Source organism: Megalops cyprinoides, chromosome 1, assembly GCF_013368585.1.
Source record: "Megalops cyprinoides isolate fMegCyp1 chromosome 1, fMegCyp1.pri, whole genome shotgun sequence".
NCBI lineage: Eukaryota > Metazoa > Chordata > Actinopteri > Elopiformes > Megalopidae > Megalops > Megalops cyprinoides.
Window position 1 is genome coordinate 38,481,567 of NC_050583.1, and position 23,680 is coordinate 38,505,246.

The window sequence follows — 23,680 nt, forward strand, 5'->3', positions numbered from 1 at the left end:
TCATGTCATCTCCTGTCATTTTTACATTCAAATTATTTCGCATTTATATGTACTGTTTTCTCGATATCGCACATTTCCAGTAAGTAGCTGTGGAAATTGTCACATTTTTATGCCTATAACTGTGGGCTTGTTTAGATGCTGTATCATAAATTGACACTGGAATACGAAACAAACTGGACGCATTATAAAATAACCCCTGCAAGTAAGGTGATGATGATTATGATGAAGATGTTGATGGTAAGAAGAATGATCATAGTCGTGATCGTTGTCATTATAATCATTATTATAAGCATCTTATGAATGAATATGAATATCGTGTTTATTCCAATTTCAGTTGCAATATCAGAGAAAATCAACATACTAAATAACAACAGATGTTTCTGTGTGTTGCATTCATAAAAAGCTTTGGTTTTGTTGACAAAATATAAATAGAAATGTTAGGTCATGGTGTACGTATGCATGCTTGGCCCGGCTGTCTAATTCCTGTGCTCAGCTCAAAGAAAGGGGCGTCTTGTGAGTTGAAAGTACAATTATGATTGGTTATTTACTGTTCCTGCATTGAAGCGTGGTATTTCTATTGGTTAAGAACCACGGTACGTAAACGTACAAGACCGCCACGTGACAGAAACTAGTTCTACGTGAATTTCTGTAGACGAGATTGTAGGATAGAGGATTCGGCAAAACGTTAAAGAGAGCAGAAAGTTGATAGTCAGCTAGTGTTCTACCGGCATCAGACGAATTTCAGTAATATAGACTAGTAACATTATGTGTGTTTTTCATTTTCTAGATGTTTTGCACACTTAGCTAGATACACTTCTATGACACCCAGAGTCCTGTCATGACAGGTAGCTAGCTAGTGTAGTTAGCTAGCTACCACGATCAACAAGAACGAAGGTGAGCAGTGAGCTAACGTTAGCAACATGTACTGTCATATTGTATGACCTTTCGAATCACAAACTTAACCTTTGCAGTAAGGTTGATAGCTGGCTAACCACCCCGCTTTATGGAAGTACCTTACGGGAGCTACCTAGAAAGTTGAACTGAACAGCAACATGTAGCCAGTTGGTGTGGCTGTTCGGCTTGCTTCTAGCCTGCTAACTTATGTGTTTGCATTCATCCGAATTCTCTGCGAGGTCACTTTCCTTCGAATTTTAAATCAGTGTAAACTCGTTAGATCTTCAGGTAATATGAAGGAGGGGTCATAAAGATTTTCAATAACATGTTGTAGGACAGAAAAGTAGTGCGTCCGTGCACCAAACCGTAACCACTTACGAGTTGGCAAGAATTAGCTAACGTTAGCTGTTTAGTCTGGCTGTTTGAATTTGTTGACAACGTAGCTAGCTTGTCTGGATTAGATTAATAATTGAACTTGAGCTATGATATAAGCAAGGCTTTCTGGTTGCGTTTTTTCTTAGTAAGGGTAACTACGGTGTCCCTTGGCTACTGGAGCGTGGGAGTCGGGCTAGAGCTCTCACTACCGTCCGGGGACCCGGCTGGATGCCACGGGACTGTTGCACCGATAGAGCGCGGAGAGTTCTGCCCGTTCTGTCTATGGCAGAGTCAGAGGAAAACTGTCAAAGGCGCTTCCAGGCTGCCGTTGACGTAATACAGAATCTTCCTAAGAACGGTAAGTGATGTTAGCTTTGATAACAAACTTAACTGAACGGACCCAGCGTTGAAGGAAGAAATGCACAGTCGTTTTGGCTGCCCAGCACACATTCCTTATGGTCCAGTGCTCTTACAGTGACAGCCAGCTGTAAATTCCAAGAGACAAACAGGTTGTGATTTCTGACAATCAGATAGTGTGTACATATGATGTACCTTCCATGCTGTAAGAAAAGTAGACCAATTGACATTGTGTGAAATGAACACCAACGGTCTGAAGTGACATATTTCATTTTAATGTTTAAAGATGCTTACTACTCAGATTAGACAATCGAGTGCTAACCAATCCACATTGATTCACTGATTGAACAAGTGTCTTGTCTCTGACAACAAACCCTTTGAAATAGTTGAAATAGCCATTCATTAGTTTTTTGTGAACATTTTTATGAAGTTAATTTGGCACCAAGTTGGTGAGGCCTCATTTTTACTCATAACTTCTCTGAAGTTTCCATTTTACATTTCACATTTTATTGTGAAAAGCAGTTATAAGCATTTGCTCTTGGCAGGTGAAGGTTGTTGTAAATAAATTCATCACAGCTGATATTATGACAGACTTTTTTTCCCACTTTATTAATCACTGCTGCTGCTGCTTAATGGCTCAGAATTCTAAAATCATATCGATTTCTCACAGAATGAACCAGCTGCGTTGTGAGTGGGCGCAAAGGGTTTCATACTGCATGTATGAGGAACTAAAGTAAATTAATTGCCGTCAGAACAGTTTTTAGAAGTGTAGTTTCACTCATTACAAAGTTGTTAAATGCATTAGCACATAGTTTAAAATTAAGCAAAAAAAAAAAAAACTAGCCTTATCTGGAAGAAAGTTACAGTTGTATTTTCATCAAATTTTACAGAGTCCTTTTTCATTTTGGTGTTGCCATTAATCCGCTCCTCTTACAGTTTCTGGTGTTCTTCTGCAGCTGGTTAACATGCTGTCAGAAATTACAACAGGTTCTCAACAGGCCAGCTAAGTTAACATAATGGCAATCACAGCTCTACGTTTTCAGCTGAATGTGTGTGCACGATAGGTGTCCTGGATCATGTGTTTTGTGCTGTGCTACTCCCTCCAGGTGCTTACAGGCCCTCCTATGAGGTGATGCTTCGCTTCTATGGCCTCTACAAGCAGGCGGTGTGTGGACCCTGCAGGGTCTCCCGGCCGGGCTTCTGGGACCCTGTTGGTCGCTACAAATGGTGAGAGGCAGAAAGTAGAAAGAGGGGACACACTATAAAATGTAGCGGACAAGGTTTAAATTGTTGTTGACATGTTGCTGTTATTATTGTGTTGTAATAAGATGGAGCATGCTTGGTTTGCCAAGGGCCCTTTGTGGTGTTATTTTCAGGGATGCCTGGAGTCGCCTGGGGGAGATGAGCAGCAGTGCAGCTATGATGGCATACGTGGAGGAGATGAAGAAGGTGGCACAGGAGGTACTGTGCAGTGTCCTTGTTCTCTTCCAGCACTGGGACCTATGAGTGTCCATATGTCTGTGGACCAGTGGATCAGGGGTGTCCATTTGTGTTTGGGTGTTTGTTCCCCTGCATGAGTCAGTGTTGACACTGTCCATTGGTGGTTTAGCACTGTACATGTCTGTGTGTCTTTCTGACTGCGTCGGTGTGTCTCTGACTGGCCCTGGCATCTTGACTAGCAGCCATCATGCCCTGCCTTACAGGTCATTGACACGATGCCAATGAATGAGAAGACGGCGTCTCTGTTCCACTACTTTGAGCCTCTCTACCTCGTCATCCACGACATGCCACGGCCACCGGAGGCGCTGCTGAGTCTCAGGGCAGGTCAGCAGCGGGGCAGAGAGCAGAACAGTTATGATCTTGTAACCTCACAGACTAAGAATGTAGGCCCCTCATAAAATGTCTGACCTAAATTTCATTATATTATAGGTGTTCTTACTGAAAGTGAGCAGTTCTTTTCACTATGGTGAGATATCAGTTTTTGTCACCCATAATTTTGTCACACTGTCATCTGCCTGTGACATTCCTCTGCTCTGTCACATGAGCATTGAATGGATGCTTGATTAATAACATCTTGCAAAACTCAGTTTTTTCCAATTTCTGTGTGAGCTTTCAAAGCTTTTACAAGTGGCTGTCCTGTGACATTTATGACATTTATTTTTTTACTGAAATGTTGCTTTGGTATCATTTTAGTTGAAACTGAGTGTACACCATCTCATTTTATTCCTGTCTGGCTCTAGTCTCTAGAGTACTCTGTATAGATGGTCATGCCCCTCTGTCTGTTAGCACAAGGCTAATGCACTGTTAAAATGGATATAAACTCACATTCCACACAGTAGGACTCAAACCAGTTCAGTGTATATACAGTAGGCAATGTTCTCGGCTTTCTTAGTGTTGGGTGATTGTATTCATGAATTCAGGTGGCAAAGAATCATTTTAAATAATGAATTTTCACAATTACTGTAATCCACTGAGAGAAGGAGAAGTAGCAAAATGTAGTCTAGGATTGGTATGATTGGTATGGTGCAAAGCCTGACAGGGTATAAAACCAGGAATGGATTTCAAATTGACAAGTATTCATAGTTATTAAAATCCATGAAAAGCTATTCAGTATGGATACTAGTGAAAATAAAAATAAACAAGGTTGAACATGCTACATTGAAAGTAAACACATTGATCATAGAAATGCAATTGTTATTGTTTAAAGATTGTTAATATGTTTGTGTGTTATGTGTAGAACTAGAGGGGAGCGACCACACAGCTAGCCCGTCAGAGGTGGAGAGTGAGGTTAAGGAGGAACCAACCCAGGGGACATCCAGTGACCCTAAGAGTAAGTGTTGAGTGCCACACATCAGTATTGGTCGAATAGTATTGTTCCTAGTCTGGTGGAGAGAATGTGCATATCAGATGTGTAAGAATTGCTGTAAGTGGTGACTGATTTTAGCCATTTTTTGATGGTGAAAGAAATAAGTGAACAGATTACTCGGTGCCATTTGATTAGACCAGAGCATTCCGCCGACGAAATGCATTTAGCCATCTCTCACCTGCCTAACGAAATTCTCAATGCACTGCTGGAAGTGACTACACCCACTGTTTGTGCTGCAGTTCCCACAAAGAGCCCTGATAGTTAGCTATCTTAGGTTAGCTAGTAAGAGACAGTGATTGAAATGGCACTCATCTCCCATTAATCATGTAATAATTTGTGCAGCTCAGAGCTTTTGCATTTTATTATTAGTAGTATTCTCTTCCATACTCACACTAGCTGTGGGTGGAGGAGCAAATTATTGAGTAAGGACAGTTAGTCATTTTCCACTGCATATCAAGTAAAGTGTGACAAAAGGCAGTTCTGAGGGTGACTGACAGAAGATCTAGTCAAGGGAAAAGGGCAAAGGGAAATTCACAGGAGCATCATTACACTAGTTTAAAAAGACTGAGAGGCAAATCACTCTGCATAGAGGGTGTATAATCGAAATTATGCATCAGGCAGACAATTACAGGTCACAGAAATCATAAGAAATCAGTTATCATAATTGTGGTTGAAATGTGTATTATTACCCTCAATTGGGATTGTAATCCAATCAGATGGTGAAACTCATTATCACTCAGCATTAATGCAGTAGATCTTGGCTGTTGACATGATGCTGTTGCCATAAACCGAGATTTTTCTTTCTTGCTTGTACTTATATGCTGCCGGCATCAGAACAGCCTTGAGTGATGACCTTTTATCTCTGCAGATGCTGCTTCAGCGGACGGCTTGGTGGTGACCAGCGACTCAGAGAGCGAAGTCTTCTGTGACTCGCTGGAGCAGCTTGACCAAAATAAGGTACAGACTGTTTTTCCCCTCTCCATACTGTACCTCCTTCCCTTCATCCTGATTCTCAAAGTGCTTAAATGTAACTAATCACCAAAAAGGGACATTTTAAGGCACTGATGAAAAGCAGTATTTGAGGGGTTGAAGGAGGTATGTGTGGACTTCTGCGATCCTCACATCCTTTCCCATGTGTGTTCAATGTGTTTATGTGCAGGGTGCCTCTAGACCAGGCAGTCTCCACAGTGAGCGCGTGCAGTCCGAGCCTTCCTGTAACCCCATGCAGTGCCGCGCCCCCATCTCCCGGGTGACACAGGTGGGAGCTGGACAAGGCGGAGAAGGGTCCGGAGAGGGAAGAGGTGCACCAATGAGAGGGAGAGGCTCGGGCAGGGAGATGCGCCAGGGACGAAGAGAAGAGACACGTGAGCTCCTCCATAACCCTTCTTTCAGCAGAAACACTTGTCAGGGAAACCTTGAGTTTTATTAATGAATCATTATAATTCATACCTTTAATAAGTATCAAGTCTAAAATGATAATGATCTTTCATAAATAAATACTATGCAGGGATAGTACTGTTGATCATTCATAAATCAGTTCACTGTGCTATGAAAAAGTGATGGCTGTTTATAAATAAGCTTTCTGAGCAGTAAATGCAGTATTTGTCATTCCTAAATCAGGACTCAGCAATGAAGTCAGTCCTGACAGTATCTGTTAAACACAAGCTTGTCGTGCAGCCATGTAAGCTGTGGGGTGGTTGTGTGACCGTTTGTCCAGGTGGTGAGCCACTGGGCAGCGCGTGGCGGGCGGCGCGAGCGCCCTCGGCGGCCGGCGGAGGGGACGGCTGGGAGGGAGGACCCGGGAGAGAGCAGGATGCGCAGCTGCAGCAGCAGATTGTACTGGCGCTGCGGCGGCTGCGAGAGGACATGCACAGCGTGATGGAGAGGCTGCAGGCTGTAGAGAGGCTGGCTGCTGCACAGGTGAGGGTGACATATGCTCAACCCCCTAGGTTAAGACAGGGCCAGTGATGGCAGCATATTCGATGCGGGTGCAGCAAGCAGCAGGAAGTCTCATTTGGGTTGTAAAAGGGTTGTAACATTGCACATGCCAGAGGGTGGATGCAATCCATGCATAGGCTATATGCAGGGCAGACCTGGAGCTCACCTTAGGTCTCCCTGCTCATTTTATGTGGAAACATCCTTGAACTTAATGCCTCCTCAGAAGGGTTTTTCCTTCTGGACATGTTCAGACAAATTGGTCATAGGGTAGTTCTACAAAATGTGTAAACACAACAAAGTAACTGTATTGCACTCTGTAACAACACCTGTTTTGGTATCTCTTAGATTGATTGATGTTTTGATTGTTTGAACTGTTTAATTTTGAAAGTGGGTGATTGACTGTCAGTGCATCGACTTAACTCCCCACGTCAGGCTGACGCTGGTATTAGTAAGGGGGGGTGTAATCAGCAGCAGCAATGGTGGATTAGACAGCCCCTGGAGGCAGCTTTACAGACGGACCCTCAGCTCAGGAGATGAGGGATAATGTGGCTGCTGGGGGAGACGGGTTTTGGCTTTATCTAAGGATGATAACTGCTAGAGCGTCAGCCTAGGATCTCTCCTCCTTTTGCTCTGATTGTAGGCTCAGAGCTCAGACTGGACACCTGCTGGAGAATTCACAGCTCCTGCAACAGAGGTAAGACACCAAATAGGTGTGTGTGTGTGTGTGTGTGTGTGTGTGTGTGTGTGTGTGTGTGTGTGTGTATGTGTGTGCGTGCGTGCGTGCGCTTGCCTACATGCATGCGTGTGTGTGTGTGTGTGTGTGAGAGAGTGCATGTGCATTTCCCATCACTCTCTTTTTTTTCCTCATACCCTTGGCTCCTGTTGATAGGAAAACAGGTGGTGTCTGTCGGGCTCTGTGGGGTAGGGGTTGCTGGCTGTATTTCACACAAGTCTTCAGTCCTCTCCCCTGTAGTCAGTGCCCTAATCTGGTTTGGCATGGTGTGGGACCAAAGGCAGCAGCAGTGAGAGAGAGCGAGAGCACAAGTCTGAGAGGAGAGAGAATAGGCAACCGCAACAGCTTCTCACCCTCGCTTTGTGTCGGAGCTGTCTGTCAAACTATGCCAACCTACGCCAGGCACACTTGGCACTGCTGGTATTTACGGTTTGGCTCCATGCTCTCTGAGTGAGAGGGATCCACTGACTGTAGAGTAAAGGGCACTCAAATCAATAAGAATTCCATTCTTGATCTGGAAAGTGAGGCTGGGCTACTTGGTTCTCTGCAAGTAGGTGTGCATGTTTGTCTCTATCTGTGTGTGTTGATGGTTGTGTCGGTGCATGCGTGTTTCTGTGTGTAGTGATAACCTATCTCTGTCTCCACAGGAGGCTTGGTGGTGGCCATTTGACGTGTCTGGGCGCACGATGCTGCTCCTGCTGCTCTGGCCCTTCGTCGCTCAGGGGCTTGTGTTCCTCCTGCGCCGCAGCCACAGGAAGTCCCGTCTTGCTGCATAGAGACGCTCCCTCTCAGAATCGGAGAGAGATGGCAAGAAACAGCCAAACGCTGATTGAAGTGCGCTGGACTGGATACACCCCCTGATGCTTTATTTGGAGTTCAGATTCATTAGGGAAAGCTAAATCTTTTCAAACCCCCGTTAGTCTACACTAAAACTAAGATGAAAATGAACCTAACACTTGAGTTGTTGCTCACCTCATGGTACCCTGTAATCATGTGACTAAAATCCATTCAAGGATGTGGACAAAAATTGTGAAAGACTGTAGTTTCTTTTTTTGTACCCTATACTGTCATTGATTATGTTAGTCTTATTATAACTAGGGTATTGTGAGGTGAAAGGAATAACAGCCAAAAGGTTCATTATTGAGGGGTTTATAAAGATTTTGATTAGAGTTACCTAAATGAATTCTCTCGCTGGTAAAGAAGCCATATTCAGTCCATTGTACAGCTAGATCAGTGTTTTCAGTGGGCCGTCTTCAAAACTCTTAAAACTTAGCACAGAAGTTTCAACGCAACCCCCCTGATTGAGTGACTATGCTGCTGGATATTTGCCTCCTGACACCCAAGCCAGCTTTTTCCTTTTTGGGGGTGTGGATAGATTCTCATTCACATCACGACCTCAGCCTTCGTGCAGTTGTCAGTGTCTGCCCTGTTGAGCGTTGAAACTAGTTTCTCTGTCTGCAGTCTGCTTTGTCACAGTTATGATCAAACAAATGCAGCAGTGCAGTGACTCATCAATGCATAAGCCTCAAACAACCGTGTTCTGACAGGTTGTGTAAAGTGCAATTTAATATATATTTTTTCTCACTATGTGCATTGACTTTCAGGACTCGACACATAATCCTCAAAAACAATCTCCTTTCCTCAGTGGCCAAAAAACATACCCTCCACATCCAGAGGACGACTACTTGCAATGCTCATGCATGATAGATTATACAGGGGGGAAACTAAATCAGACTCTGCCACGACACTATAAAGAATGAAGGCACGGAGCAATCACCAGAAGTGTACAGATGTGTCTTGACATATATACATGGGAGTCAGTCATTTGTTCTGAGGATTCTTACGCCCTGCACAATGTTTCTAACAAACAGGTGCCTACTTGTCTGTTTACATATGAAACGTAACAACTATTAAAAGATTTGAAACTGGGGTAGCAGGAGAATGTGATTGTATGTTAATGTCTGCAGTTATAAACTGTGTCCTTGCTTGGCCTGCAACGTTCTCAGGCATGTGCTTCTACCACAAAAAGTGGGGGGTGGGGGGGGTATGGTGCGTTTCAGCATTACAGCAGGCAAGATCCTGGGCTGGGTGAGAGGGCACAGAGAGATAGCAGTACCCAGTATGCAGTGTATGTGACAGATGTTGGAGCCCCTCAGCCTCTCTTCAAACCTGTTTCTCTTACATCAACATATGTTTCAATCAGCCCAGAGGTTGTAAATGATTCAGCTAAACTTGGAGCTATTGGTTTAAAAAAAAAACAACAACACTGTAAATTACATATGACACATATGAGTGGTGCTGTGGGGGATCACAGCTGACATTATGATCAGAAGCTCCTGCTTTATTTATCAACCCAACATTATCCTCAGGGTGGAGGATGGAGCCATGTCTTTGAGAGACGTCAAATCGACAAATGACACTAGTAAAATTAACAATGCCAACGTTACGGATTCGACCACCTTTTGACATTAGTGTGCACTACAGACTCTTACTAGGGGAAAGGGGTAGAAATGGGATTGGGCTTTAGTGTCTAATTTTCGGATGAGTTCATGGCGGGATTACTAGGAGCAATCCATTTCTTTTTAATTCAAGGAACGCGCAAACATGTACGTGTATAATTGGCTCGTACGAGGCACGTGGTACCTAATCAGATGGCGGTAGCCACACAACTGACGCTGGTTGGATCTACTGATGCTCGGTGTACGCGCATGAAACTACTCCGCAGGCACACCTCCTACAACAATCGTCGTATGTGCTGCGCAGTTACAAAGCATACCTACTTGAACTATTAAATATTACCTATTCAGCCAATTATTTTACACTAACTGGTAAAGTTGCTTCCTCAGCATTGGTAAGAAAGTACCCAGCAGCTATTGATGATAGACATTAGCCAGCTAGCTCACTGACGTTAGATGTTGTTTGTCCCCTGCTTTAACGTCTTACCGCTAGTTAAAGATAAAATCACTAGCTACAATAAAATTCTGTGAATTGGCGTAATATCTAGTTCATACGGATAACAATTAACGTCCGTTGTCTATGCAATTTGGCTGTCTTTAAGCAGCGGGTCATTAGCTACTGCTGTCAAGCTAACCAAGTTTAACATTGGATAGCTAGCTAGCAATTTTGTTCCTCGGAGACTCGTTCCAAATGTTTGACTATCTAGTTACAGCTAGCGACGATAGCAAGCAACATTAGCTAATTTCGACTGAACTGATTTTCAGCAGACCAAGCCAACTAATGCTAGCTAGCTAGCTGGCTATGTTCCACATTCTAATGCAAACTATCGTTTTGTTCCAGAACCACAAGATGGTAGGTAGCTGGCTAATAATATAACTATATTTAGTGAATCAGCTAACTACCAATTTTAAAACACTCCCCTGGGCTATGTTGAAGGAATGGGTTATAAATCGGAGCCACATTGCTCATCTCTCCAATATGTCTGGTCGAACGAAATTATGAACATAGTATCAGAGTACACATTTGATTGAGCTGGGTAGCCAATATAAAACTAAAACGACAATCACAAGATAACGCAGTAATGTTCAGTGAGGAATTGTGTCACAAGCTGTTTATTTTAACAGTACAAATGGCAACTTCTCGTTCCGCCATTAACACATTTGTTTACGTTTCGTCAATTTCTCCCATCTCCTTACGCTTCTTTTCAAGGGGGGCGGACAACAGAATAGTGCCACTCCGCACCGAAAACGAGGCGGCTTCTCGACACCACATCGCCATAATGTCATTCAGAAGGCCACTCTTTAATAGTCCCAAGGAAAAAAACAGATCAATACAAACTGAATGTTTAATGAATGTTTAACGCTGTGCACTGGAAAACAGAACTAGTTAATGCACGACGGGGCTAGGCATCTCTTCTGGTAAGAAAGGCTTGAGTGGGTTTTTATTACCAGTACGATGAAAACACTCCCTTCTAGTTGAGATTTAAAAACACATTAAAAAGTAACATCAACAACGTTTCATATAACGTTATAGTTACGGTGTGCGTTATGTTTCAAAAATGAACATTGTCACCCTTTTCTGTAAGTGGTAGCGTCGACCGGGACTGCTTTCCTCTAAGGAAAACAGGATTTATGATTGACTGTAGAGAAACCCAATTGGGATACAACATAAGCGTAGCAACAGCGCAAGTACATTTTTAACCAATAGTATTATTAAAGAGGTGGGTCTTGCTGCGCTCCAAAGCGTAGAAAATGATTGGCTTACATGTTAGAGAAGAGGTCCGTAACTGTGGACTGTGTAGTTTTGTAAACGATGTTTCCATACAAATCGTGATCTTTTAAACTACAATTCCCATTGGACCGTTAGCTCTGACAATATTCGCCTGCGCACTGAGAGTAGCGGAGTGGGTATATAAACAAGGCCCCCTTCCTCTCAAGAGCAGTAATACACTGGATGGTTCTGTACAGAGCGAGACCTATCCGGAGCGAGGGAAAGGAGGCTATTTCTTGCAGCATCGAAAGGGTTAACTGTAGTCATAGAAGCTGACGAACTGAATTAGCTAATTTTATTTGAGAGTTAAGAAGTAAGATCAGTCAAGTTTCTTTTATTTATTTTTTTAAATCATAACCATGTTACAAATATAGCCAATGTTGCTTTATTTAAGAAATAGAAAAACATACTTTACAAAGCCTGGAGACTTCTATAAAGGACTTTTATCTTCAACCACACCGTGACTTAAACCTGGAGATAGCTAGCTAGCTTGTTGACAAACCTACTTGCCGTTCCCAGTTGTCAAGATGTCAGAAGCAGGCGATCAGAAGACCCATCACACGAAAACTTCTCGCACCACTTCAGGTGTGAGCTCTTCAGTTTTGGAGCATCCTACAGCCAATGAGAATGGTGGACAGGAGGGTGACGATAGGGGGCGATACAGAGATGGCCAGCAAGCAGACGGCAACACTATTACTATGAAGCAAATGCAAGGGGAGCAGCTGGAGGTGTGTCCAGGGCTGGTGGCTAGAGACGCACACCCCTTGTGCCCAGCAACAGCTCAGCCTTGTCAGGAGCCCGATGCTGGTAATGCAGTCGGGGAGGACGGACTTGTCGCTCGCGGCAACAGTGGAGACAAACCCAGAGAAGAGACTTTGAGTCAGGTGCAGGGCGAAAGTGGTAGCCACATTAAGAGGGTAAACTCCGGTTGCCCCGGCGGTAGGACCCAGCCTTTGCCCGATGCGCGACTAGGCAAGAAGAAACATCGCCGACGACCCTCCAAGAAGAAGCGACGCTGGAAGCCCTATTTCAAACTGTCATGGGAGGAAAAGAAGGAGCTCGACGAACGAGAGACTGCACGGGCATCCCGCATGCGAGCCGAAATGTTTGCCAAAGGTCTCCCCGTCGCCCCCTACAACACGACGCAGTTCCTGATGGAAGAGCACGACCGTGAGGAACCCGACCTCAACACCGAGCTGGGAGGCAGGCGCATCTTGGGCGCTTGTCGCTCGGACGATTCCAGCGAGGAGGACTGTGTCGATCACGAGGAGGAAGAGGATGGCAGCGGAGGTGGCAGTGATGGCATGGGGAGGCCAGGGAACGCTGGAGGGGAGTTTCTCCAGAGGGACTTTTCTGAGACCTATGAGAAATACCACGTCGAGAGCCTGCAGAACATGACCAAGGCAGAGTTGGTGCGTGAGTACCTTGAGTTAGAAAAGTGCATGTCACGCCTAGAGGAGGAGAATAATCGGCTCCGCCGAACCAGGAGAAGCCCGGACATAACCGCAGAAACCCCGGTTGCCCAGCCTGACGCGTTGCGCCTCAGAGAGCTGGAGGGCGAACTTGAGAGACTGAGAGCACAGAACACTGAGCTTCGTCGGCAGAACCAGTTGTACACCGAACGGGGGCAGACCGTCGAGAAACAAGAAAATGAATAAAAGACGTTAAATGTCTTGATATTCAGGGGCTGGTCATGTAAGTTCTTTCTGTTTTCTGTTTTTTTTTTCAATGTGACTTCTGTTTATTGTTAGTTAATTGGTTTGACAGCTCATTGGACTGTACTCTGTTTCATTGCAATATTCATTACTATTCAGTTTTTACACAGCGTTACGAGTTTACATTTTCGACGTGAAATGTAAAAATGACACAAAGTCCATTGTTTAATGAGCAAAAGGGGAGGGTTTGTTATCATTTCCCTCTTTCATGCCACATCTTAAAACTATTCAGTGCTAAAGCTGGTTGACCAGCAGGACATGTTTTCTCCAAGTTTGAGCTCTGTCCTAAACTGTTATGAATTTGTCAGCTTCTGAAGAAACTATGGTCATAATATTGAATGTGTAAATATATAAAGAAATGAAATGGGTTTTTGTGTGTTTTATTTTTGAGTTGAATGTTACTGGTGTGTGGGTGTTGTCACAGACTTTAGCCTCCAGAAGTGAATAGAACATCTGATCTGTGAAAGGACACGTGTAAATATTTTTTCCTTCTAATCAGAATGTAAGTTGAGGATGACACAAAAGCTACTGATTAATTACTTTGATAGTTAGTTCAGAATTTCAGGCTTTCTTGCCTGTGTCAGTTGGAACCCTTAATTGCATTAGTCTGGCAATACAGCAAATCCCAAAAGCACATAATAGTTGTTCAATTGAAAAATGTTTACACGGTTAAACAGTGCATTCACATGAGTAAAGCTTAAACCCATATACTGATGTAGTAGGAGCGGGTTGACGTGTACAGTGGGACACAGTTTCCAGAAGCAGCAATGGATTCCAAGCTGTTGAAAATGGACCATCGCCCTAAAAAGGCCACCAACATCCTCTGTGTTCTCAGCCATTCTTTACTGCTGCACCACATAGCCTCTCACATGGGGCACTTAAGGCAGTTTTGTACACCGTGGAGAGGGGGGAATGTCTAGATTTAGCTATGGGCTTTAAATTTCATAATGTGCTTGTATCTGTGATTTAAATCCACTTGCATACACGGCTTGCAGCTAACTGCCATGTTAAGACAAGGCATTTCTGTCTAAGGTCAGAAGTAAAATGGGAGATGCCAAAACAGTGGAGGTGTGTCTGGGGTATGCTTATGACTCATTTTTGCCCCATTGTGTTTGCACATACAAGCCTTTTCATAACTCTAGATCCTGTTAAAACAAGTATATTTATAGTGCTCCATTTTTTAAAAAAATCAAACAAGTAAAAATCATAATTTTGGAGGCAGCTAACTTACAAGCTTTCTTAAGACTAAGGCTAGAATGACATAAAAATGGAACCCTACACACACACAAAGACAACCAGTGGACATGAACATTTTGCATTGCATTTGCAAATTTTCATCACTGTGTGGCAGAAAAAAATTGCTCTTGGACCTGAAGTATAAATTTTTAGTTGACCTTAACATTTAGATTTCCATAGGCCTGGATCTATACTGAGTGATAACTAGAGGAGATCTGGTGGGCACATTGTTAACTCAATATTAAAAGTAGATGTCATGCCATGGAAAATACACAGTGGTATATCCCTGATGGGTTTTATATGACATTTTGGAGTATACAGTATGATACAAAACATTTTTATTCAACAAAAGAATTAGAATGTACTACAGCCTGTTACAAGGGAAATATTTGTCCGCAGTAATCTTACTGTATTAAGTTTTTAAATAACCATTGATTGTAAGACAATTCAATAAAGGCATTTTGAATATTCTGTCTGATCAATGGAAAATAAAGGAATTTAAAAAGGTAGACTTGTTCTTAGAGGGAGAAAGAAAGCTGCCTAAACCAGTTTTATCGCTTTAGAATCCGTTTAGAGACCGTTTAGAATTATATTTACCTTTGTTGCATTAAACCATTGGCATACAGATATGTTACTTACCTAGGTGTGAAAACAACTTGCAACATATGACTATTGAAACTCTGCACATTACTGCACTTCAGTTTTATTCTCTGTAGGTGAATGGATTTGAAGAGGACCTCTCAATAAATACTGTGCTAAGGAGAGTAATAGCATGGTGATCATGTCACCAATTCATACTGTGCATTTTTCTTATTGGGCTGTCAAGAACACTTCAAAATTTGAAATTTTGAAAGCACAAGCCATTCTCTTTTGAGGTCATTTGAAACTGTCAGGTTACATTATATTTATTGTCCTTAAAAATACATTACAAACAGAGTGATATTTGTCAAACGTTCCAAATGCTCAGAATATCCCAAAGCAGATGTGAGTGTGTGTGTTTGTGTGTTTACACATTTAAGGAATTATTTTACAGAAAGCTGTAATTTGAAGAGCCATGAATTAATGATGCAACTGAGATTTAAAATGCAAGCATTGTCACATCTTCTATATAATTAATTATGTTTTGTTAATGGCAGCTGTGCACAAAAGCTTTGGCTAAGTAGTTTTACTTACACATGCAAATTAAACTTCTTATTCAACAAATGTCTTACTCTTAATTAAATCCTAACATTGCAGAAATTAATAAGAAAAGGTTATAGCCACCTCAAGTAATATATTCTGCACATCAAGGTCTTGTTTTGACAGGAAAACTCCCAAGTCTAGCTCAGTATCACTTTGTTGAAGGTCTGCCTCAGTAAAATAGTTTGGGTGTCTATCATATTGACTTCAAATAAAGCATTATGTCTTTGAAGAGTTCCCTGGATTGCTGAGCACAAAAAGGTGGATCTTTACTGTTACAAATAAGATCATATATTGTCAAATGGACATGTATTGAACAGCATTGTCGATCTTATCATTATTCAATCATATATTACATTTCCTACAGCATTTGCTAGCATACACTGTACAAGAATAGTCATAGATGTATATTTACATACATTTACATTTAACGATTTACCTAATACGTTGTGAGATGTTTTGGGCTTTATTTTAATTTGTTAAAGACAACATATTTCTCAAACCTCAATATCGTCTTAAGGTGCATATCGCAAAGCCTGCGCGAGGCCTGCAGTATGCAATCGGCCCAGTTTTCATCATCATGATTTCCTGAGCTCCTGCACTGACGATGCACAGAATTCTGACGTTCTAAACCGCTTTCGACTTATCGTTGTAAGATGGCTAACCTCTGTATCCCTTTGTGTTCAAAATTAAATGAAGTATGTCACATGAAACTACTCGCTGCATTTATGATAAATAGTTTAAGAATTTGGTGGATAAGCGAATACTAACAACGACAGGTTGTTAGCCCCATGACGAGGAAACTAGACAGCAGCGAGCGGATAGGCGGAGCTTTCTCTTTTTGCAACAGTCAATGGGAAAGTTCTGTAACGCTTTTCAGTTGTCTTGTACACCCTTAGACACAACTTTACCGATAGAACGTAGTGACCTCTCAACCAATACACGCTTTAAAGTAGCAAAACTACTTAAATGCTGTCATCACAGATTGCGTCGCGTCCCCTGCACACCTTTTTAACAGCAATTGTGGACAGTGTTGCTCGATTCCCCAAAATATTTCGTAAAATTTCCATATTTGATAGTTCACACCAATACAGACTGACAAGTCTTACCAACAAAGCCTTTCTCACCTGCTGATATATTTTCTAACTCTGGCACTTTCCTGTTTCTCACAATTTCCTTTTATCGCTGCATTTGGGGATGAATCTCGGATTGTCGAGTCCTGCGTCCGCGGGGCAAAATTCAGATACCATTCATGAAGCTCCAAACTAAATTATCCACCGCTTAAAGCAAGCTCCGTCCAGTTTCACGGGAAATACTCCTTCTGTTTTCAACGTCACCTCTGGACAGGAACTCATCATAATCAATACTGACACCTAAACTTTTAAAATTATATCTATGAATTTTTGTTGACAAGAACATGATGCTTCTATTGACCAGAACACAGCGTGTAGCCACAGTATATTGTTAATCTGACACATTTCTATAAATTTTGTCTCACTTGTATCATACAACAAAATGAGTGTAACATACATCCCAGATCTCACAAGTATGTGAATGCTTTGCTGTAGGTGCTTCTTTTTATCTGCTCTCTGTTTTGAGTGAGGGGTTACTGGTTTTGATCACATCTTTTTAGCATATCTTTTGAGCTGTTATGCAAATATCTGTACATACTGATAGTTTCTCTGACCTTTGCTACAGATGCAGCAGAGCTCAGTACAGCATCTATGTATTGTTTTTCTAAGGCTGCAGATTTCACAAGTCTGCGTTGGAGTTTACGGTGATGTAACAGCAGACATACAGTATGTAGATTTCTAATGGTTTTATTCTTATGATGGAACTCTTGGTGTTTAGGCATGTTTCTGTTTTATACCAGAAATAATTAGCCTATCAGTTAGTGCCTCTGGACTATCTTAGGTCATGTGATTAAAACGGTGTCTATTCAGGTGTGCGTGTGTGTGCGCGCGTGTGTATCTGTAGAAAGGATATATGAAATTTACAGATGGACTTGGATTAAAATTTTTGAAATTACTACCTACAGGACACTGAAGATGTAATTTGATTTTAGAGCTGATGCAGCAGCTGTTAAGGGTGGCAGAGGTATGCGCCCTATGGAGTATTTATTCCACCAATTTACAAAATGCCCCTATAAAAACCACAGTTTATCAGACACTCAGTAAAAACAATATTGTGCTAAAATCATTGATATTCCTCCAAAAAAGTGTAAAGATAACTGATATTTTGTGACATATAAAATACTTGTCCATTCTAGCCAGCTAGTTTTTTTTTATTTAGAAACTGATTTTCATTAAAAGGAATGTCAACCGGGGGTTTTAGCAATGCAAAACAGAAATACAGAAACATACTTACACAATATTTGAGACGGACCGCCCTCTTTGTCCTGTCCATTCTTAACCCTCTCCCAATATTTCCCATGTAAACAGCAATGGCCAGTAAAAACAAGTGAGTAAGAGTCTAATCCTCCGCTTTCACACATTCATGTGATATGTATTCAATTTATGACATGTCTGATGATGCACTTTTGAACACTTTTTTCAAAATAGGGAATAAAAATAGAAAATGAACAAATTATGTAAACTATCACAGATGTAAACAATCACAGCAACATTAACACTATTCAGTTAAATACAATTGCAGTTGAATTGACTGTGAATAACTGAACTATCCAAACATGACAAAACTGTTACCATATGTGGGTAATAATTTCTGAGGATTCTACATGGTGTGTTTGGCTCAGAAATAAAGTGCCTATGTATATTTTCTACCCTATCTGGTGTGCTGTAATGGTTTAATTGCCGTATCACTGTTCATCAAATTTCACTAACTTACATCCACATCTATGTTTCTGCAGGTCTACACAATATCCCCTGGCTATCTTCTACCATAACAATACTGTGCAACTGTCAAATATTAAAATTCATGTTTTAAGTTGACCCAAAATGGATCTTTTCAGATCTAAAGCCCTAAAACATAACTTTACTAAAGATTACTAAAACATAGGGGTACCATGGTCTCTGCAGACCACAATGACATCAATATATCATGCAGACACAGAAATATAAATCTACTGGGCAAATTCAGTAAATCCATGATATCATCAATCCCCAAGCAAATGTACACGCCTGGTCATTTTTGTACATAATTCCATTTATTTCCAACATATATAGACCTTGTTTAAGGGGTTGCATTGTTTTTTAAAGCACTGAACCATGTAAGAATTAAAGGGACTGGTCTCATGCATGCTGCCTTAGTTACGTCAGGCCAGTTTCATTTAAGCAACAGTATTCTTAGAACAATTCAAAATACTCTTTTCACAATATGTTACACATTTGAAGACAATATGTACAAAAATCTTAAACTATACAGTAATTATTTGCATACAGTTTCAAATGTAGATACATACATGTAGAGGATACACAAGAATCTCTGTGATATTATTGTTTGAGTTTTTCTTCAAGGCCTCAGTAGGAATGGTTGAAATTGGTTTCTTGCTGTTTCTGGAAAATTGACAACCTACCATAACACTGTACACTGTATTCCTTATGGAATGAAAGTACCACAATTTTCTTTTTATGTAACCCACAATTTCATGTAACCAGTGTCCCTCAGTTTCCTGAATACAACTGATACAACAGGAAGTTGTTTATCTGAAAAGAAAAAAAAAATGAAACAAAAAAAGCTTTTCCACAGCAGCATTGTGTTTTTCTCGTTGCTTTTTTGTGTTCCCAAAGGGAGCACAGAAACTGCATAGATGTGTTCTTAATCTGAGTGTGCTTTTCCAAGCCTTTCAGAGGTAAGAGTCGTTATGCTTTTTCATCAACCTCAGGAGGCCTCAGACTGTGGAGGCGGAAAATGACGCAAAGTGAAACAGGTGAAAACAGTGTTGCGGTGAATGAGGAACTGCAGCATAAGAGGAATGCCACTTGAGGTGTGGCAAGAAGGAAGATGCTCCAGAAACAGGAAACTTCCAAGGGACTTCGTGAGGAAAGGCAATTATGCAATGGAGAAGAACAAAACAGAAACTTTAAAATCTATAACAGATCTTTGATGTCCAAATGTTAGTATTTGGGGACCTTAATTTAAGGAATTTCTCCTGAACCTTTATATGGATGACCCACAGCCTAGGGGCACACCAGGCATACCCGATGAGTTTTAAGGACCTACAGCACTACATTCAGTCCCTTGTTTCCTCTACCATGTACAGTTAGTTATTTTAATATACGGGAGTATCTGGCAAATGGTCCAAGACTGAGGCTAGGGGATGACCTCTGAGGACCTAAACCTTAAGATTTTGAACTCTCAGGAATGAAATTTAGCTCTTGTTGCCTGCTTACACTATGTTAGATCAGAGTGTAAATAACCTGGATGAATGAAACAAAAGTTTCATTTTGGTCAAGGCATTGCTTTACCCTCACCAATCACAGGGTGAGGGTAAAGCAGGGCACAATTCCAATTACTGAAACTGCAGAATGAGGAGAATCTAGACAGCATCAAGCGTTTGTCTCAGAGCAGACAGCAGAAAAATCTTTTGAGGGAAAATTATTTTTGGTTCAATACTTGGATAGTGGCACGTGACCTGACTTGAAAGTCTTTAAAAGTGATTTTACTGGCTGCTCTGTATGAGGACACCAACCCTCTGTGGAAAAGTGACATTTACGAACATTTCAACTGTCTACAGAACATTTACATACATTTAATATCCCTGGACCTTCTACTGTAAACTTGTAGGCATGGAGAATGTAAGGAAAATGGAGAAGTTCAAAGCAAAATCTGGATGCAGACTTACTCCCCTAAAAGTATGCATGATTGAAGAGGTTTGTGAGGCAAGTAAGCAAGGCAAGGCTTTTCTGAAAGGTGTATTTGGATACCCAGATTCAGAATGGACATTTCAAGTTCAGCTGTAGGTTCTATACATAAATAGACTATAACAGAGAGCCAATCATATGATGTCAGAGGAGAACGTTTCCTTCAAACCTCACACCTGAGGTACCCAGGTTAAATAAATACACGTGTCTCAATATTTTTGTCTCAATATGGGCTGAGCTCAACACAAACATGCTGGCAAATGAGATGCTGCAGATGAAACAGAGTGTGTCATGATTTGCTTCTCTTCCTTTCAGACTTACACAAAATGTCTAATGGGGAGTGAGGAGTGGGTCAGTGTCTGCTCTAATTAAAAGTTGCTTTATGTAGATACACCAAAAAAGGGGAGGACAGAGTTTTCAAAGCACACAGAGGGTTAAAATGCTGAAAATAGCACAACTGCTTTTTGACATTTTGTTGATTTGAGTGAAATGTTGGATGGTTTATTTTATGCCGTTGTGGTGGAAGAATAAACTCAAAGATTTTTGCAGAGTAGCTGAAGCCATGAGAAACATTTACCATAAAAAGGAAACAGTCATCTCATTAAGTTTTGTTTTTTGTTTTAGTTTTACACAGAAACACCCCGAGAGTTCAAATCACAATAAAAGTACTTATCTTTCATACAAAATATATTTCATATATATATATATATATATATATATATATATATATAATATTGTAAGTAATATATGAAACAAAATATCTGAAACATAGACATGGAAACATTTCAAGTAATAGCAAAAAAGAAACGATTGTGCACCATGATGCACCATTGTAAACAAAAGACAAAAAAAATCAAAAACAAATATTATGATGAAATATATATATGTATGTATGTATAATATATACATTGAGGTTAACTTAGCAAGGCTTTGTACAAATGTTACAAAATCGCTCAACACACAATAACAAACACACATGCGTGCACACAGGCACACGAACACGTACATACACGGACAGACGGACAGACAGTGGGGCCGCAGGCAGCAGGGGCATTTGGAGGGGAGTTGATGGCCGGCAGTGAAGCTCATCACACTTTTGCACACTTTTGTATAGAAGCCACACACCCAGCTGACTTCTGCTGTACATCAGAGCAGCCAGGAGAAAGAAAAACTATTCAAAACCAAAAAGCACCAGGGTCATCACAGGTCAGGCTCTTTGAAATAGACAAATACAGATAAAAGAACAGAGGGGGAAATACCACTGCGGCCTCTCTCTGACCCTCCTCCTGCTACAGGGCCACTGCTGTAACACTGTGTAATACTGTCAGGGCTGCTCTTTGTGTGTGTGTGTACCCTATGCATGAATATCACCTTAGTACTGGAATTAACAGCTACTCAGCTAAACTGCAGGGTGCTCTCTAGCACAGTAGCTAGCAGTAACAGCAGGGGCCAGAAGCTCCATACATGAAGCTGCACTTGGCCATTACATTTATTGGACAATGAGACTCCGGAGTCACGTCCTGTTTCAGTACGCTACCGTTTGAGGAAGTTTTGGCAAAACTGGAAAGTCCTTGCTAGGCCAACAGGGCCAGTGTGAAACAAATGAGACCATGAATGTATTTGCTGTTATACTGATATGTCCCCAGCCCTGCTAGGTATTATACTGCCTTCTACTCTGCCCCTCTCCCTTTGAGAAAGTCTGTTGCATCTCTGCTGCCTCCTTCCTGCTCCAGCTGCCTTAGTGCTGTTATTTGGGAACTTGGCCAGGGGGACTGTGGGATGTACAACCCCCCCCCCCACCCCTACACCCACCCTGCGGCTGTCCCTACAAGCACTGGTGGAACGTGGAGGCCGGGATGTGCCGTGCAGGGGGGGAGGCAAGCTCCGAATTCAGGGGGGCGCCCCTGGATTTGGCGGTGAGAGGCTCCGCAGGCGGGGAAGCGCAACCGGGCATGACGTCGGCGGGGGCGGCTACAGCGTCACTCAGCCCGCCCAGGCTGACCACCACAGTGTGGCGACGCCATGTGCTCTTCTTGCGGCGCGTCTCCGGCGAGACCGGCTTGCGCAGCCCCACGGCCCGCATGTCGTCAGCCGAGGTCATGAGGCGAGCCCGCACCTGCTCCACCAACGAGCCCCGCCCATCTCCGCCAGGAGAGAAGGAGGCAGCCTCATTTTCCCCAGGGGGTGGGGGAGAGGGGAGCGGGGCCGAGGCAGGGGCCGGGTGCAGGCTGTCCTGACTGCTACTTGATGAGGCTTTGGCTCTCGGGGCACCCGCCCGTCCGCCTTGAGACCCCGGCTGACCGGTTCGAGGCCCCTCCCCCGCTGGTGCCGTGTCCACCCCCCCGTCCTCGCTGCTTGGGCCCAGCTCCAGCTGCAGGTCCAGGGAGCGCGCCTTGGCCTTCTCGCCCTTCAGCTTCTTGCGCGCCAGCGTGTCGCACTGGATGAGCTTGTGGGAGTTGAAGGAGGGCCGGCTGTGCAGCCTGTGCGGGGCGGAGGAGGAAGAGAAGGAGGAGGACGAGGGGGTGGTGGAGCGTGCCCTGCCCTCGCCCCTGTCGCCCGCATCGACGGTCGGCAGGGGCGACCTGCGAGTGGGGGAGGCACCAGGTGGGGCGGGCGCCTTACAGTGCGAGTACAGGAAGCTGCGTGGGGGCTGGGCCGGCTTCTCTGGCCTCTCCTGGGTGAGCGAGCGCGAGGCGAAGCCGCTCTCGTTGTCCGTCTCGCTCACCAGCTCGCTGTGCTCGTCGTCCGCCTCGTCGCCGCGCCCCTCAGAGGCCAGACTGCGGCCCAGGGTGGAGAGGGTAGAGTACCCCGACACGATGGAGCGTGCATCCTCTGGGCCCCGCCACGCCCGCACTTTCACCCCGACCCCGCCCTCTCCTGCCAGCATCCCCACGGTGACTCCCTCCTCTATCTCCTCCTCACACAGCCTGCTGTGAGGCTGTCCCTCCACCTCCACTGTCGCTCTCCCGTCCTCCTCTTCCTCTTCCTCCTCTTCATCGTCCTCCTCGCCCTCTGCTCTGGGCGCGGTGTCTCCTCCCCCCGTCCCCACGGCCCCCTCTAACTTTCCCCTTTCTGGGCCCCGCCCACCCCTGTTGCTGGCTTTGATTGGCTCATGCTCCGAGTCCTCATCTGTGCTGCTGCCCAGGAGGCGGGCATTAGGGCGCTTCTTGCGCTTGCGGGTGACGGCAGATATGATGGACAGCGAGAGGAAGTCCTTGGCATTAAGATCCCGCTTCGATCCCCATGAGTCCTGAGATACAGAGTCACAAACATCACAACGCTGACCTAACCTGCAAACCACACTCCTATTTCAGTTTACCAAGCTGGTGCTGATGGT

General features: G+C 43.2%; 3 protein-coding genes across 4 annotated transcripts in view; 2 read left to right on the forward strand and 1 right to left on the reverse strand.

Annotated features, from left to right (window-relative positions):
* Positions 1-644: 644 nt before the first annotated feature.
* On the forward strand, positions 645-9,088 carry acbd4 (acyl-CoA binding domain containing 4). 2 transcript variants are annotated; one of them, XM_036536285.1, is made up of 11 exons: positions 645-894; positions 1,416-1,627; positions 2,733-2,853; positions 3,003-3,087; positions 3,330-3,450; positions 4,364-4,456; positions 5,361-5,449; positions 5,652-5,856; positions 6,210-6,412; positions 7,071-7,124; positions 7,811-9,088. In XM_036536285.1, the coding sequence occupies exons 2-11, from the start codon at positions 1,498-1,500 to the stop codon at positions 7,937-7,939; spliced, it is 1,230 nt and encodes a 409-aa protein (XP_036392178.1). In that variant the 5' UTR covers positions 645-894; positions 1,416-1,497; the 3' UTR covers positions 7,940-9,088. The 2 variants fall into 2 exon arrangements, with proteins under 2 accessions (XP_036392178.1, XP_036392187.1); XM_036536294.1 differs by having other exon boundaries at positions 5,721-5,856.
* A 2,488-nt stretch (positions 9,089-11,576) lies between these two features.
* hexim1 (HEXIM P-TEFb complex subunit 1) lies at positions 11,577-13,472 on the forward strand. The gene has a single exon (XM_036541034.1). It carries the CDS (start codon positions 11,918-11,920, stop codon positions 13,046-13,048), a length of 1,131 nt encoding a protein of 376 aa, XP_036396927.1. The 5' UTR covers positions 11,577-11,917; the 3' UTR covers positions 13,049-13,472.
* An 8,696-nt stretch (positions 13,473-22,168) lies between these two features.
* Positions 22,169-23,680, reverse strand: part of LOC118784542 (rho GTPase-activating protein 23-like) — a 32,689-nt gene continuing 31,177 nt past the window's right edge. The window contains exon 24 of the mRNA XM_036538864.1: positions 22,169-23,593. Coding sequence (XP_036394757.1) covers positions 22,169-23,593 — 1,425 coding nt within the window. The remainder of the gene's footprint in view (positions 23,594-23,680) is intronic.

Coding starts and splice junctions, on each gene's coding strand:
- hexim1 (XM_036541034.1), top strand. CDS start 11,918: ATGTCAGAAGCAGGCGATCAGAAGACCCATCACACGAAAACTTCTCGC.
- acbd4 (XM_036536285.1), top strand. CDS start 1,498: ATGCCACGGGACTGTTGCACCGATAGAGCGCGGAGAGTTCTGCCCGTT. Junction 4,457..5,360: donor GACATCCAGTGACCCTAAGA/GTAAGTGTTGAG, acceptor TTATCTCTGCAG/ATGCTGCTTCAGCGGACGGC. Junction 7,125..7,810: donor TCACAGCTCCTGCAACAGAG/GTAAGACACCAA, acceptor CTGTCTCCACAG/GAGGCTTGGTGGTGGCCATT.